The sequence below is a fragment of the Tachysurus fulvidraco genome, chromosome 26, assembly GCF_022655615.1.
Source record: "Tachysurus fulvidraco isolate hzauxx_2018 chromosome 26, HZAU_PFXX_2.0, whole genome shotgun sequence".
In the NCBI taxonomy this organism is placed as follows: domain Eukaryota; kingdom Metazoa; phylum Chordata; class Actinopteri; order Siluriformes; family Bagridae; genus Tachysurus; species Tachysurus fulvidraco.
The window spans coordinates 14,694,554-14,712,053 of NC_062543.1; the positions used below are offsets into that span (position 1 = coordinate 14,694,554).

General features: G+C 39.1%; 3 protein-coding genes across 7 annotated transcripts in view; 2 read left to right on the forward strand and 1 right to left on the reverse strand.

Annotated features, from left to right (window-relative positions):
- Window positions 1-17,500, reverse strand: part of LOC113636638 (WD repeat-containing protein 87-like) — an 873,260-nt gene that overhangs the window by 694,252 nt on the left and 161,508 nt on the right. The window lies entirely within an intron of this gene.
- Window positions 1-17,500, forward strand: part of LOC113650946 (kinectin-like) — a 683,852-nt gene that overhangs the window by 540,252 nt on the left and 126,100 nt on the right. The gene's annotated exons all lie outside the window — the stretch shown is intronic.
- The window catches only part of myo1ca (myosin Ic, paralog a), a 28,546-nt gene continuing 20,045 nt past the window's right edge, over window positions 9,000-17,500 (forward strand). The window contains exon 1 of one of the 2 annotated variants that reach the window (XM_027159523.2): window positions 9,000-9,203. Coding sequence is in view for 1 of the 2 variants with exons in the window: in XM_027159521.2 (XP_027015322.2) it covers window positions 14,329-14,346 (18 nt within the window). In the remaining variant the exon portion in view is untranslated. Of the gene's footprint in view, window positions 9,204-13,711; window positions 14,347-17,500 lie in introns of those variants that run through there. The other variant, XM_027159521.2, reaches the window with a different exon arrangement.

Here is a 17,500-nt window from a genome sequence, read left to right on the forward strand (position 1 = left end):
GCATTGTGTTGGTAGTTTTTGTCATTTCTCTTAAACCCCCTTTTATGTTATCCCTGCATTTGGGTCTAATTCTGCTCTGTGAAGACGCTCGTTTTCTTGACATGAGGACTAAGAAATTCACAGATGTTTTAGTGCAATTATTCTGGAGTATTCTTACTGGCCTTCTGGGGATTTTTTTTTTCTGTCATTTGGTTTTCTTTTTCCTTTGGTTTTCTTTTGTGAACATCACTCTGCATCTGCTCTTGTGGGGTGGTGCCGCTTCACTTCCTGTTTTCCTGTGGAGGATGCCACCTTACTTCTTGTTTGTGGAGGATGTCACCAGCCTGATCTGTTTGTATTTTGATGTATACAGACATGCTACTAAACAAGGCAAATTTTTTATTTCAGTTATAATTTATTTATTTATTTAAGGTTTGAAAGAATAAATGAAGGACTACAAACCCAATTGCCTTTTAATAAAGCACAATAAAAACATCAGTAATACACAGGAGTAGGCACTGTTGGTCCTATAGAGCACCTCACCTGTGTGTAGCCTTAGTAATCCTTAACATGCAAAATAATGTTTTAAACATAGTATTGATATTTTAATACCGTTCTTTTTCATTTAACATCAGTGATTTATCGGCAGTTACTGTATCTGTGAGGGAAATGTGTACTTAAAGTATTTATGATGAGATGAGATGATGGGAAAATGGCCCCCAGACAATGTCCTTACATGGGGCCCAAGAATCAGGTCTACACCCCTGTGTGCATGTGACTCACTCTGTTAAACCTCCACTAATCCAGACCCTCGTAAAATTCTCTCGTAGAATTTGATAGAATTTAGCTTTTGCAACTCGTCTTGCTGGGTCGAGATATTTGTAAAATTCTGTCATTTTGTCTTGGGATGTTTTCTCTGCATTGATCTTATTGTATATTTCATGTGTAAATTCCTTGCTTTTGATACAGTCTAATATTCAGCACCTAAAATACAGACATACAAATTATTTGAAACATTAAACTCACTTTTTTGACAATCTACACATTACACTTTCAGAGCATCAGGATCCATTCAGTGCTCACACTAACTGCTGTGGTGTGTTACGTATGCACTGGCATGAGGTACAGGTCCTGGCATTTTCCTCGATTTGGCCATCTACTCCTGGCCACCAGAAGTAGCTCCTGGCAATCTCCTTCATGCGGACCATTCCACAGTGTCCCACATGCAGCTGTTTTAGCACTGGCTTGTGTGAAGCCGGGGGAATAACCACTCTCCTCCCCCACAATAGGGGGAGGGGTCGGGGATGGAGGAGGGTGTTGGATCGCAGCAGCAGTGATGCATAGGTGCTGCTCGAAGGCGAAGATTTAAATAAGGGGAAATTACGGAAATCGTGCCGGATTGGTGCGCCTCGTGAACAGCTGATTAGCAGCTGATGCAACTTACTCCGTGGCCTGCCTGAACTAACGTGATGCTTGATTATTAAAACAATAAAACCTTCATAATTTGTATATTTCTGCTAGACAAATGAGTCTCTGCATGTGACACTCTGTTCAACATACACTAATAACGATTGGACCCCGATTCCAGTTCTGTCAATAAATTGCGATGTTTCTCTTTTAGAATTTGATAGAATTCAGCTTTCGCAGCTTGTCCTTCTGAGTCAAGATATTTGTACAGTTGTGTCATTTTTAATGGGTCTGTTTTTTCTGCACTGATATTAGTGTACATTTCATGTGTAATAATATTCTTGGATAGTAGACGGTCTACTATCTCCATTACTGAAGTAACTCTCTGAATGAGTTCAGCTCTGTATTTATCCACAAAATCAGCACCTAAAATACACACAAACTAATTATTTGAAACAGTAACCTCACTTTTTTGACAATCTACACATTTCACTTTCTGAGCATCAGGATCCATTCAGTGCTCACACTAACTGGATTATTGTTCCATAGAAATCCAGTGTGAAACTTCCAGTGAATAAAATGGTACAGAAAGTCTTACCGAGTGAATCGTTACTGGTCGAAGCTCTACATGTATCTGATGTTTCAGGTACTGAAAAAGAGCAGAACTCATTGTCATCATCATTAACCAGTCATGTACAACCTTTCACTAAATGTCTGGAGAAACATCTCTATAAATACATGAAGTTAGGATAAAACCTCTTAAAGATGCATGAATGGATGGATGGATGGATGGATAGATGACTGAATGAAAGAGAGACAGACTTAGCCCTGCTAACCCACTGATACCAGCCGCTCCTAAAGTTTTTAATCCCCATTTTAACATTTGGTTACCTGGAAGAACGACAGTGCGAGGCTTCCACACCACCTGGGCTTCTTCATCCAAAATACTTAATGTGACTTGTTTAACATCAGTATTGAGGAACACCTCAAATGTAGGGTGGTAGTTTGGGTCATAGTCATGATCAAACATCTCCTCCTGAGTAAACAGGTGACATAAAGAGACAATATTGCAGAAGTCAACAATGAGCCAATAAACCTGTTGTACAATGACGAGCAGTTTTCCGTTACCTCTGGTTGAGAAACATAATCACAGTCATCAGTTTTACAGCATGTCCTGTATGTTTTATGAGGGCTCAGTATACATTTGGAGCTTGTTGTAATGTATTTGATTCTCTGATGTTTTTTCTGCACCTGTTATTCCAAAAAAGTATTTAAACAAATGTAATAAAAATATTATAAATATTTTACATTTTGCAAAGTTTGTCCAACAGTAAAATATCTTTTCAGTGAACATAAGAACAGCGTCAGGAATAAAGATCACTAACATATAACTTTAAACATAATAACTACATATATTAAAGCAGATCACCTCTTCGACCGGGACATTCCGCTTCAACAGATGGATGTGAAGTTTACTCAGACTTTGCTTATATAACAACAGAACTTGGGCTCTGATGGGATACACTCTGTATACACTCTAAAAAATAAAACGCTGGCTCAACTTAAAAAAATTAAGGTAACAATTTGCATGCATCTTTTTAAGTAGCTTCAACTCAGTCATTATTAAGTAGATTTCATGTACCTTTTATAGTTAGACTAACCCAATTTGTTTAGTACAACCAACATGATTTGACTTAACCTCTAAGAGCTTAATTAAGTTGAAACAACTTAATTTTAATTTCAAAGTTTTGGTGATATTAAGTGGTCAAATTACATAATTTAAGCTATCCTAACTTCTTTATTTTGATTCCATTCTACTTAGATATGTCCATGCAAATTGTTACCTTAATTTTTTTGAGTACAAGTAACTTATTTCACTTCAGTCAGGAGAAATAACACAGCAATTCCAGTTTTATGATGAAACTGGTTTATTATAAAACCAATGTCAACTTATGTACAAGAAGAGTGCTTTGACAAAACAATGCTTTGACAAAAAGATAATTATCCAGGACTAAAGTATTTTTTTCAAGTAAAGTCAAGTAAAGAATCAAGTATTTTTCTGGTAGGTACATATCAGAATAAAATAAAATAAAATAATAACAATAAATCACAGTGAACGTGGAAAATGAATTCCTACAACAGACACAATTGCCAACTTATTGGGTCCACCTAGCTGAAACTAAAAGTTTTCTTCCTTTTTTTTCATTTTTTGCAAAGTATTAAATTTTACCTTCATCACATAAACTACAGCCACCATAAAGTTTCAAACAAATATAACACTGTAACCTTCATGTAAAAAATTGTCAAAATTACAGCTTCTGTATGTGTATGCACAACAAAACTTTTACATGTAACATTTCAGGAATACAACAGTTTATTGTTTAAAGACATTACCTTCGGCCTAGCTTTCAGACCATCCAGCTCAATAATTATTTTCTGAAACACCTCAAAAGTATTTTTTAGTTCATTTATGTAGCTGAGGTTGAGAGCATATACCAGCCCTAGCAGGGCACAGGCTCTGGATACATCCAGGTCTTGCAGGACTTCCGTTCCCTCAATAATAATACTGGCGTTGGCTGGGTCAAAATTTGTGGCACCTCATCATCCTAAGTAGATCAAAATCAATGTCAGTGTTTTAAGTCAAGGAAAGGAACAGGACATTAGACACATGAGTTAAATCTTAGGAGTTAAAACTTACTACACATGCAAAAATTGCAAACTTTGTGTAAGTCTTAATCAACCAAGTGTAAACTTTAAATTCGGACGACACTAAACATGTTCGATATCAATTAACATCAATTAGCTGCCACTGTAAAACAAAACATAATGCCTATTTTGAACACACTAGCTAGCTAAACGTCTATTAACTTTAGAATCGATGAATTAGCTTAGCTCAAGCTGTCTTTTCAGTTTAGTGTGTGACAACAACGATTTACTTAAGTAAAGTTTGCCGCATTCATTTTGTTTCATATTTAGGTTTATATGTATTTTGTCCACCGTGGAGGAAAGTTGATTTTGAGGAAAACGCGGTTGTAGCCGCCTCACTACATTACTACGAGAGAAAAGAGGTGTAGCGTTTAGCTCAGGAGTTATTGACTCGGGAAACTCGAATCTGTGAACCTGCGGACAACTTTACTTAAGTCAACGATTTTTTGTGCAGACAGTTGGTAGCTGCTGAGATTAAAACAAAGCAAAAATATTAACTTACCTATATAGCCTCGATTCTCCTGTTTCTCCGGCTCCTAGTAGTCCTTCTCTGGCAGAAAAACACGTCCGGGCAAATTCCGCCTTTACTCAGCATTTAAAGGATGCTCACTAGATATACAAGTTTCACTAACTTAATATTTTTCTGTTGTTACGAGAAGGTAAAAGTGTGTGTTCAAAATCGATATATAATTAAGTTAAGACAGTATTCTTTATTTTAATTTTGAAAGACTTATTAAAATGAGTTATCAACTCACCAATACAAGTACATATTACAAACTTAATTATTTTATGCTGAAAATATTGTTTATTTTAAGTTTTCCAAACTAACCCCATGAATCATTTTTTAGAGTGTAGCAATTGCCTTAAAACACCAAAACATGAGAGGTGTTGAACTTCTATGATCACATGTGTGTCTGTTACTTCTACAGGTTGAATAATCTCCACATTTCCACCAGTCACATGAGCCACAGTCAAGTTAACCTCATCTGTACCTGCAACACATCGACAACCAGAACAAGGCACTTTGGATAAGATGAACAAACACAGGTTTTATCTCACAGTAGCGATATATTGCAATGCTCTATATCAACTATAGGAATGTCACATTACATAATTATATAGTGAGAAAACCTTGTTACTATTTTTACTGTTTATGTTTAATAGACACTTTACAAACTCATATACAGTAAGCTACTAAGTAACTGAATTTATTTGTACAGTATAAGTCATAATTTTGAGAGTAATTCTGAAATATTCTGAGGTAACCGGGTCATAAACACTCAACCTTGTTGTTCTTGGGAGACTTTTCACTTTGACGTACAACAATGAACTGTAATGTGCAATATCTGTTTTTGTGAGAAAATAACAGCAATTCTTTGGTTCCTTAAGTAGGTTTTCGGACGAAATAAGACTGAAAGCTGACTGGAACCCTGTACCAAGACTTCATTTCACTACACTGTCACAGCTTTCACTTTCTTCATTTATTACTAATTTATTATCAATAAAAAAAGGGGAAAATCAACTTACGGGTCTCACAGTGTGGAAGGTGCAGGAGATGGATTGAACCTTCAACACACTCAATACTATACAGAGGACCTGCAGGCTCCATGTGGTTTAATCCATCCAAGACATGGCTGTCCCAGGACACTACTCTATACATCACTCTGCCTTCCAGCTCCATCTCAAACACAAGGTCAGTGAATGTACACTTATTCAGTCCAGGCTGAAGGTGGAGAATCCTGGAGAACAGAAAACCCAGGTGAGAAACATATCAGCTGTACTTCAGCTGTCAAAATTTAGTTTGAATTCAGAAATGAACAAAATCAGAACTTTGGTTTTATTGAAACCTACTTAACTAAAAAGTGGTAAGTAACAAAATAAGTTAGTAAAGTTCTTTAAGTGCTTTGATAAAGACAAAAGAAAATCTGCAGCTGGATAAATTTTACACTTTCAGATATTTTATAGATTTCCACACATGTACAAAAGTGTATTTACCTCGGCGTGCCATCGTCATCCTCAGATATTTCATGAAAACCACAAGTCCCTATAGAGGAGTCTGGGTCCTGAAAATAAAACAGGAGACCAGGTGTGTATTTTTATTACTTCAACACATTTAACTGATCAGTCAAACATCTGAAAAAAAAAAAACTGGATTATTTTTTTCCAATAGGTGAAAAAATGTTGGTTGATTTTTGAACTGATTTGCATTTTAATAGAATTTTTACTTCAAGTTACCTATAAATTTTTACATAAATTTTTATTTCAACAAACTAATAGTTTGGCCTGTAGTTAGTTAGATTTATAGTTATTAGTCAGCCTTAGTCACTGTGTTCAATAAAACTGGAAGAATAAATAAAAGACATTCATTCATTCACTCATTAGTGCATGTTGGAGAGAAAAGGGTGTAAAGAGAGAATGTCTACGTGAAGTCAGTGTTACAAAGCACCATGAACACACACACACACACACACACACACACACACACACACACACACACACACACACACACACACACACACAATTCTGGGCAACAAAACAGAGATAATCCACCTACTGATGTGAGTGGTGTGAGTGGAAGATTGTGGAAGTCAGACATAGAAGATTTCGATAATCTGCATAAAAACAATAAAACATTTAGTATTTGAATTTTCATTTTATAGAATGACTCTGAAATGAGCATAAGGATTGTCTTGTGTCGGTGCGAGACTCCATGCTGAACACCTGACATCTGTTTAGAGAAAATATCTGATATGACAAATTACAAATCAAGCACAATAAAAAAATCAGCAGAACTGGTGCTACTGCAGGCCATCACTGACTACGTCTCTATACCTTAAACCTCTGCGATTCAACAAGCAAGCGAACAAACAAACAAACAAAAATTAGTTTTCATCTTTCATCCACTGCTCACATTGGAAAATGCCCTGACCCCCCCCCCCCCCCATTTTTTTAAAAATTAAACCTCCATTTTGCTTAAAAATCATTTCTATGGGATTCTATGCAATGGCATATTTGTGCATTAATTAGTTTTAAATGAGATTAGTCACTACCAAAGGCATCAATGGAACTATTCTAACAAAATAATTTAAGATCATGGTGCAAAAATGAGTTAGAAGAAAGCTTAAAATTGAAATTCACCAGCAGATGAGTCTAATCCATCAACACACTAGTGGCCATAGAATAATTGACAATACAGTGGTATTTAAGAGAGAAAATCCACTCCGATATAATGCTGACAAAATGGGTGCACATGGAAAAAAATGCCACAAGACCTGAGAAAGCAAATCATTTCTCTGCACAACAAAGGTGACGGTTATAAGAATGTTAGTAAAGCATTAATAATAGGCCTGAATTCTGTCACAAAGTAATCCGATAATTTGTTCCAAAAAACTTGTGGGATTCTCAAAAACGCTCAGTTCAGACAGAGAACACATCTGTACAGCTGTAAATCAGATCATGTAACATAAAAGTTTTGGTGCTTGAACACGATTTATATTTGTTATTAAATAAACAGAGATTACGGGCAGTTGATTCCTACCTGACTCTGTATCTGCTGAGAAAGTGACAGATTCTTCCAGTTTACTTTCTTCTTTAGACTTTATGCTGCCGACTGTGGAGGTGAACCAAAGATTTATGTGTTGCTCAGTCAGGAAAATAAAGAATAAGAAAAAAATATCCGAGTCTGTGTGAATCAGAACCAACAGGTTTGGTCTGTATAGTTCAAAAAAGTCTTCTGAGGGATTTAGACAACCAGTTTCAGGCTCGTAAACACCAAGACGTTTATACACAAAAGATTTTCACTTGTTATGTGGCAGTGGGCTTGGTAATGACTGCCTTCCTGTATTGGAGAGAACTGCCCAGAGGGGGGTTGTGGTATTCACCTGGAAACTAGCAGATGATACGTGCAGAAAACCACCATTAGAACTTTTCCCAACCAAAAGTCGTGGGTGGATAAAACCATCCGCGATGCTCTGAGATCTCGCTCCGCTGCCTACAACGGTCTCAGCGGATTATCATCCCACAGATGAAATTTCCTTTAGAGGACATTTGGCTGTGAACTTTGGAGCTTGTGATATGTGTAATAATCGATGTAATCTCAAATCTCAATTCTGAATCTGTACTTACACAATATTTGTAATATTGGATCGTGTCCACTTTTTGGACGATCCACTGGAAAAGAAAACACTGTATGAATGTAAAGTCCTGTGGAACTGGAGGTAACCCCACATACCATGTAACTACATTTGCACATAAGGCATAATGTTTTAAATGTCAAAACAAAAAATGTTTTAATGATGCCTAGACATTTTCTGAAGGTTTCTCAAAGTCGTGAAGAGCACAGTGCAGCATGGCAAGTGCAAAGCCTCCCACATGAAAAACAACAAGACTCTAACAGCTGTGGAGATCTGATGTGTTTGAAATCCTATACTGGGCTGTTCTTCTAAAGGGCAGTGTTCAAGATGTGAAGACAAGTGATAGTGTTGTATCTTTGGCAAGAATGTGCACTGCTGAAATATCGAGGTAAGTTTAGGGTCATTATCCTGTAAATCCCTGTGTACATTGTCAATGGTTCATAACTAATATCAGTATATGACAAAAAAATCTTTCATTTCTGTAATGTTGTGATTTGCTTTGTATATGTGGGTCTGGACTCTAGAGGTGCAATAAAAGTAGCATAAAACCAGTGCAACAAAAGTGTTTAATTGATACCAAAATAAACGACAGACCTTTCCCCCATAGTGGTGCATGAGGAAGGAGGCGTAAGGATTTATTTATTTATTTGTTTGTTTTTGTGTGGACAGAGAGAATGCCAGGAAACCATTTGTGAAAACGGTTAAACTGCAGGGTGTGGAGCATCTCTGGGAAAGTCAAATTCTCATGCAAAGAAGGCAGCTGCAGCAAACATCCACAGACCTTCATAGAGAGCTTTATTGCACGACAACGATTCCTTCTTTTTCCAATTTAGTACTATTCCTAGTTTGACTTGTCACGTGGTCACACGTGCCGCTGCAGGTGAAGTGAGTGAAACGTGAAGCGCGTGTTCGGATCAGCGCACGAGCTCCAGCAGTGAGGCGTAACAGTCGCGCTCGAGCCTTCAACTGACAACTGAGGTAAAAATTAAACGAACAAAAATAAACATTATTATTTTCTCTGTTGAAAAGGTTTTACTTTATTTTTAATCGCGCTCACGGGCTCATTTTTCGATGAAGTAATTATTAAGGTTTTTTTTTGTTTTGTTTTTTTGAAGTAAGTATTTTCGATTAATATCTTTTTTTGGAATTTTTTGAGGTAAATTTTAATACATACATATACAAGATTAAAATATCGAAATTCTCAAAAAGTTTTACCAATCATGAATGTATTTTCATGCGTTTTATAATGTCTTTATACCTGATATTTTGCAATACAGAGGTGAGGTGAATAAGAACAAATTGTTAGCATTGTTAGCTTGACAGGAGGTAAAGCGATTATATGATTTGAGGAAAATAAAAGAACGTGAGAGATAATTTACTGCTGAAAGAAATTGGCTGTAGGACTTTGGCTTTAATACCTTGCTTTAAAAAGTTTAAACTGTGTTACAAATTGTTTCAGTGCTACCTCAGTAAGCCTTATTATTATTATTATTATTATTATTATTATTAGTAGTAGTAGTAGTAGTAGTAGTAGTAGTAGTTAGCTAGCAATGTCATATGATATGAAACTGTGTGACGTGATGAACGTCATTGTGATAAGCTACTTACTTGCACATTAAGCAACCACTGTTCTAACATCTCAACTAAATTAATTTCATCCTTGTCTATGGATGTACATTGTCCCCTAACAAAATAATTTACCATCCTAGCAGGTTGAAGGCCATCATGTTCTTCTTCTGAGATTGGTGAAGCCATCACTCTCGGAGGATAGTGAGATCTCCACATACTTGATCTTACAGCTGCTCATGATTAGCTAGTGTCTCTGTGATTGACAGCACACACACACACACACACACACACACACACACACACACACACACACACACACACACACACACACAGAGAGAGAGAGAGAGAGAGAGAGAGAGAGAGAGAGAGAGAGAGATGATATGAAGATGTTGAGATGTTGAGTACCTGCTCCTCACCCACAGAGCTCATGGTCAAGTTTGCTTCTGTAGCTTTCGGCTATAGATGTATATAATATTTGCTTCTGTATCTGTAACCAGCAGAATTCCTTAGAATTTTTCTGCTTCTTTCGTTTTCCCTTCTCAGATGTCTTTGTGATTAACAATACCGGCAATGCGTAACCAGCAATGCCAAGCTAATCCTCCGGAAGGTGTCCATTACGGTTTATGCATGGAAAATTCAAATTAATAATGCAGTTCTGCACATTTGTAGGTCATGTGTCATTTGGACGCTCAGGAAATCTTAAATTAAAACCCAAACGAACATTATACATATTATAATACAGGATTTTTCAGAACTCTCTTTCTCATGTTTCTTTTGCTTCTGTTATTTTTTTAGGAGAGTGTTCGTTGTTGTGTTAGTAGCACAGTTAGAGAATATTCTGTCGTATGCTCTAGATGAGAGTTTCTGTAGGTTCGAATCAATCACGTAAGGCACATGGTTCAACCAATCGGAATGAATGTGAAGAAGAAAGATTCTTATGGTCGTCAGTGTGCTATTTTGTGCTTATGGTTCAGCCCTAGTGCAAAATCTGACATAAATATCTTCTCTCTCTCTCTCTCTCTCTCTCTCTCCCTCTCTCTCTCTCTCTCTCTCTCTCTCCCTCGTTCTCGTTCACACACACTTCATTGTGCTCCTCACTAACAACCCCACTGGGAACCAGGGTGGAGATCTAAAAAAAAACCCCCAACCCAAAACCCTTTAAATGGACCTACACAGTTCTTAATTTCTACACAAAAACAAACGTTTGACTTGAAGTTAGGTCACGTCACAGGAGTGGGCTGAAGACACATATATGCAAAGGCACATGAGGTTCAGTCTATGAAATTAAAATCAGGTGATCACTGTGCATCCAAGGACCAAATCTAATGTCACAGTGTGTCGATTTTTGATTTGTTTAGTAAAATAACCGGTGTGTATTTCTGGACTGCTGACAATGAATGTGTTGGAGTTTCCTGAAGTTTATGGAATTCTCTGGATGTTCTGAACTTAGGTTTCTGACTGCAACCCACAGAGACATCACAGATTATGGAAGAGAGCCCCACTCTAAGTGAACTTGCTTTTAACACACCAGCAACTTTCATCTGTGTATGAAAGACTGGTGTCTTTACAGACAAAAAAAAATGGTTCAGATTTCCTTAACCATTCTTTAACAGCGGTGACTGATGATGTTCCCTCTCTTTTTTCCCCGTTTCTTATATTTGTTTCTTTCAAGCAGGCCATGATGACAAAGATGGTAGGTATGGCAACTGTGCATGCGATCACTTTGTTATCTAAAGTAGGCTTGTGAGATGGTGTACAATATCCCTGGCCTTTCCTTTCCTGTGCCCTCTACCGTAAAGATCAGCTGTTGATCGAGGGAAAAGGAAGCATGTGTGTCTCAGTGCTCGCTGAACTGAAGTGATCTCCTGTCCTCTGCATGCTTCCTTCATGGCTCCGTGCTCATGAATAGCTTTGTATGTGCAATTCATGAGCTCACTTGAGTGATCACACTCACTGATACTGCCCTGTGTGCTCGGGTAAGCCTTCTGCTTTACCTCTTGAATACTGTATACTTACATGAAAACAAGTATGAGACAAGAGTACAGAGTTTTCTCCACAGTAGGAAATGGGAGTGTCATTAAACCACATAAAACGTCAATGAGCAAAACCTCCAATACTAAGCTATAAGAGCGACGCATTAAACCCCATGCGACATTCCTCCTTCTCTAGACCAGTAGGAATCTGAGGAATGGAGAGAGACTAGGACATTTATTTCACAACCGAATTGATGTTAAATTTCTAAATCAGAGGAAATCCTTTGGGAAACAGCTTAAGTGTGTGAATGTGTGTGTGTGTGTGTGTGTGTGTGTTGTTTGGAAGAAATGAGACAATGAAGCAAAACTTGGCTTCTTATACTTAATTTGAAACTTTAACCCTAAGCCAAAGATCTAACCAGATACACACAGAGAAAGTGTGTGTGTGTGTGTGTGTGCATATGTGTGTGTGCGTGTGTGGGTGGGTGTGTGTGTGTGTAAAGAAGAAAAACAAAGATGGCTTTGTGTCTTCTGTTGCGTACCCTGTGTTTCTTCATATTTTTATCATAAGACTGGTTATGTAATACCTGTGTGTGTGTGTGTGTGTGTGTGTGTGTGTGTGTGTGTGTGTGTGTGTGTGTGTGTGTGTGTGTATTTGTTTCTGGTCTCCATGGCTGCCCTGCCAGTCATCACAGCGCGCTGGCCGTGACCACTACAATGAATAATTTATTCTCCCCTGCTGTGTGTGTGTGTGTGTGTGTGTGTGTGTTGACCTTTTATCTCTTGAAGTATTCACATTGCTTCAACTAAGCAGCCGCTATGAATATAATAAATATCAGGGTCACGATGATGATAATCAAGAAGTGAGTGACGTGACATACGGCGACCCATAGTCAGAATTCGTTCTCTGCATTTAACCCATCCAAAGTGCACACACACAGCAGTGAACACACACACACACCGTGAACACACACCCGGAGCAGTGGGCAGCCATTTATGCAGTTGGGGGGATTCAGTGCGTTGCTCAAGGGCACCTCAGTCGTCACCAGCCCAGACTCGAACCCATAACCTTCGGGTTAGGAGTCAGACTCTAACCATTAGGCCACGACTTCCTCTGACGATGACGAAACTGTTCCGTAGTGGAACCGCTGATACATTTCATTTACACAGCCATCAGATGCAGATGTAGTAAACATCCAATAGACCAGTGGACAAGTGAGAAATTCCTCAGCTGGACTATCAGTCAAATGAAGATGCGGTTGGTCAGAAATGTAATATAACATAATACAGTATAGCGAGCTAGTTAACAGTGTTAATATCGCATTAATTGTGAGGTGACAGTGTGGAGCAGATGGAGCTTTATACTATATGGCACTCTTTTATTATATTGTCAGAGTTTTTACATCTTCTGTGCATGTTGTATGCCATCTATACACTAATTAATCCCACCAGTACAAGCCAGTGTGTTTAGTTGAAAATCGTAGCCATCTAAGTTAACCGTCGTGATTAATACTCATTAATGTAAAGAGCTTTTGATTGGCCGGTGTTGCCGGTAGACCCCAAATCAGGATGTGCCACTGCAGGAGGAGCGGCGAGGAGAAGCGTTTAACAGCTTTGTTTCTATCCCTAAGGATATTTTGAGGAAATGTGAGAGGAGTTTAGAGGACTATAAAAAGGATGAAAAACAAACTTCCTCTAAAATGGACCTCAGGGCCTTTGGTGATGTTTACAGTGTGCACAGAAACATTGTTGGGATTTTATTGTATGACCGATAATCAGCACATACCTGTTGTGTACCCTGTGTATATTACAGCGAGCACTTCAATAGTGTTTTGCACACCAATGTGTCCTGGCATGTGAAGGAGTGCGGGAGAGCTGGAGGGAGGGAGGGAGAAAGGGAGAAAGGGAGGGAGGGATGGAAAGGAAAGAGGAAAAATGCTCTCAGGCAGAGTCATGGGATTTGTTTGGATCTTTTGGATACACGTTGGGATGACGGCGGCCACTGACACTTAGTGATTTTTTTTTCCGGAATCTGCTTATAGACCTTTTCCTCCTTTTAACCCGTATCCTTTTTCCTCTCTCCTGCTACAGATTAAGTTTTTCTTTTTTTTTGGGTTTTCCCTTTTACTTGTTGTTAGAGGAGTGACTCATTCCAGCTGTTCTAATGTTCCAAGAGGGAGAGAGAGAGAGAGAGAGAGAAGCAGAAAGGGGAGCAGTGTAATTGAAATCTGCTTATTATAGAGGCTCGTGAGCGTTACTGTGTTTTTCCGTCGGAGAGAGAGAGAGGGAACACGTTCATGTCGGTGAGAGAGGAGGGGGCATAGAGCGCGTTCAAGTACGATGTCGAAGGATTTCTGCAAGTAGAAAAGTTTGACAGTGTGTGTTGTGTGGAGGATTTCGAAAGGAGAGCCTATCATGAGGAGATGCACACATACACACACGCTGAAGTGCCGCTGACTGTCTGTCAAACAAACTCGTGTGATTAGAAGGGAAGTACTGCTAAAGCGAAGGGATACTGCAAGAGAGAAGGAGAAACAAAAAGGAGAAAGCTAGAGAGAAGGATGAGGTACATTGGGAGGGTAAGAAAAATTCTGTTCATTCTGTGTGTGTGTGTGTGTGTGTGTGTGTGTGTGTGTGTGTGTGTGTGTGTGTGTGTGTTAGGGGTCAAATATTTTGATGTTGAGGTAAACCTTGACTGACTGGTCCTAAAAACTGTAGCTTTTTTTTTTTAACAACTAAAAGCGAAATGATTTTGAGTGCTGAGTCTGAAATCCCTGATAACTACAATTAAGATTAAGGTTGCTGAATTAATGATTACTGAAGTTAGACTTGAGATTAAGATTAAGGTACGGAGGTTAATATGAAGGGAACTGAGGTTAGGATTACTCTGGTTAATATCAGGCCTACTGAGGTTAAAGGTCAAAGTTACTGACATAAAGGTTCCAGAGGTTTAGATTATTGGGATTAATATTAAGGTTAAAATGACTGAAATTGGGGATGGATGTACTGAGGATTAAGGTTACAGAGATCAGGATTAGATTTACTGAAGGTTAAGGTTTGTATAAATGGTTTGGAGTGTTGAATGTATGTGCAAATTCAAGTCTTTCTGTTTAAGTATACATGTGCTTAAAAAGTGTGTGTGTGTGTGTGTGTGTGTGTGTGTGTGTGTGTGTGTGTGTGTGTGTGTATATGTATGTGTGTGTGTATGTGTGTCTGTGTATATGTGTGTATATGTGTGTGTGTGTGTGTCTGTGTATATGTGTGTATATGTGTGTGTGTATGTGTGTGTGTGTGTTTGTGTGTGTTTGTGTGTATGTGTGAATGTGTGTATGTGTGTATGTGTGAATGTGTGTGTATGTGTGTGTATGTGTGAATGTGTGTATATGTATGTGTGTGTGTGTGTGTGCGTGTGCGTGTATGTGTGTGTGCATGCAAGTGTGTGTGTGTCTGTGTGTGTACGTGTGTGTGCGTGTGTGTGCGTGTATGTGTGTGTGTGTGTGTGTGTGTGTGTGTGTGTGTGTGTGTGTGTGTGTGTGTGTGTGTGTGTGTGTGTGCCAGCATGTGTGTTGCAGCCCTTGGCCGTTGCTCCGTACCCTTTCTTACTGTCTGGAGATGATTTCAGTGATTTACGTTCCTTCATAATAGTGAGTACTAAATCATTTCTCAGTGAGTGAGTACGCTGAGTGTGGAGGAGGCAGTCGAGGAGGCAGTCGAGGAGGCAGTCGAGGAGGCAGTCGACTGCCCTGGACACAGTGCCTTCATCAGAGCCATGTAGTGGAAAGAAAACCCCTTATATGGAAAAGCCAGAGCCTTATAAACCCAGAGAGGCCCTCGGCCAGATTCTCCTAAAAACAGCCTCTATTTCAGGGTCTTCAGATGTTTTTGAGTATAGAGAGCAGATGCTCATGCGATCTCAAGCAAAAATAATAACGTACAAAGACTTGACAAACGAGGGACATCTTGTGCACTGAACTTCCTGTATAACAAACAAACACAACTTGGCCACCGATGACGCCTCAGTCTCAGACCATAAGCTGTGACGGTTTCCAATCCATAGGAGTTTGAGATTAACAGAGTAGGTGCTTTACAGTAAGTTGTGGTGTTCAGATTGAGACCCAGCCAACGTTATGCGTTATTGATGAATTTTATACCGCGGTGCTGTTGGATTCTCGAGTCTGATTGGTCAGGAGTTTGGGATCTTCTCTAGCAACTCAAACTAAACACAAGCTCTCAGTTCTAAAAAAGTGGTTCCTGATGAACGTTGTATGAAACCAGATGTTTAAGTGATGCAGATTTGCCACGCATGGATCCTACCTGGAAAAGGCCAGTGTGCCAGAATTACAGCGCAGATGTTTGCGCTAAATCTACCAAGGAGGAAAAAAAAAGCACAGTAGGTGTAAATCTAGTGCAGGATACACGAGATGTTATCGCTTTATTTAGCTTTCCTAACAAGTCCTAACAGACACATACTGTAGCACTGGCAAAGCAGGAGCGCTTCTTCATCAAACACTATAAAGAACAACTCTATAATATACCGATAAATGAACGTAAACATTTAGCGACCTGTTTTTACCGCTCTTTAATAATTAAACACGTTTTAATTGCCGTAGTGAACAATAAACCCCTTCAGGGCGCTCCGACGGGAAAACGATCAACTTCAGACGGAGGTTCTAACGCTGACTCATCACTCCATCGTTCTGTAATGACATGTCGCGTCATGCATCATTTCTTCCAGACACTTGGCACAATTTGATCACGTTTAATCTCTGCTGTAGGTTTCTATCAAATATACTGTATGGTTTGTTTGTTTTTATAGAGTGAGCTTCGAGGCTTGGGCTCGACTTCTCTCACGAGTCAGTTTGAAGCGTTTCAGATTTGCATGTAAGAGATGCAAGAAACACGTCGAGAAATCAGAAATTATACCTGTACATTTATTCCCTGGTTTTCATGGACACGTTGATTTGCATAAAGAAATGCCCCTCCCAAATCACCATATATGGTAAAAAACCTTCCTCTTTAGAACGCTCAGTAGCCTGCAAAAGATTTGCTTATTACTGACAATTAAAGTTCATTCATCTTCTACCGCTTATCCGAGCTTCTCAGGTCACGGGGAGCCTGTGCCTATCTCAGGCGTCATCGGGCATCGAGGCAGGATACACCCTGGACGGAGTGCCAACCCATCACAGGGCACACACACACTCTCATTCACTCACACACACACACACACACACACACACTACGGACAATTTTTCAGAGATGCCAATCAACCTACCATGCATGTCTTTGGACCGGGGGAGGAAACCGGAGTACCCGGAGGAAACCCCCGAGGCACGGGGAGAACATGCAAACTCCACACACACAAGGCGGAGGCGGAAATCGAACCCCCAACCCTGAAGGTGTGAGGCGAACTTGAATTAAAGTTGCAATAGTCAATTCCTGCTAATACAAATTATGTAACGTTGATCAAAAACTGATCATTATTGGGACTGATCACAATGCTTGTGGGGATGTGGTAGCTAAGTGGTTAAGGTGTTGGATTACTGATCAGAAGGTTGTGAATTTTATTCCCAAGGCCAACAAGCTGCCACTTCTGGGCCCCTGAGCAAGGCCCTTAACTCTTAATTGCTCACTCTGGATAAAAAATGCCATAAATGTAATGCCTCTTTGAATCTATATCAATCCTCCTGTTTAAGGCGTTATAACATCCAGGTCTGTACACATAAGAATCCTCTC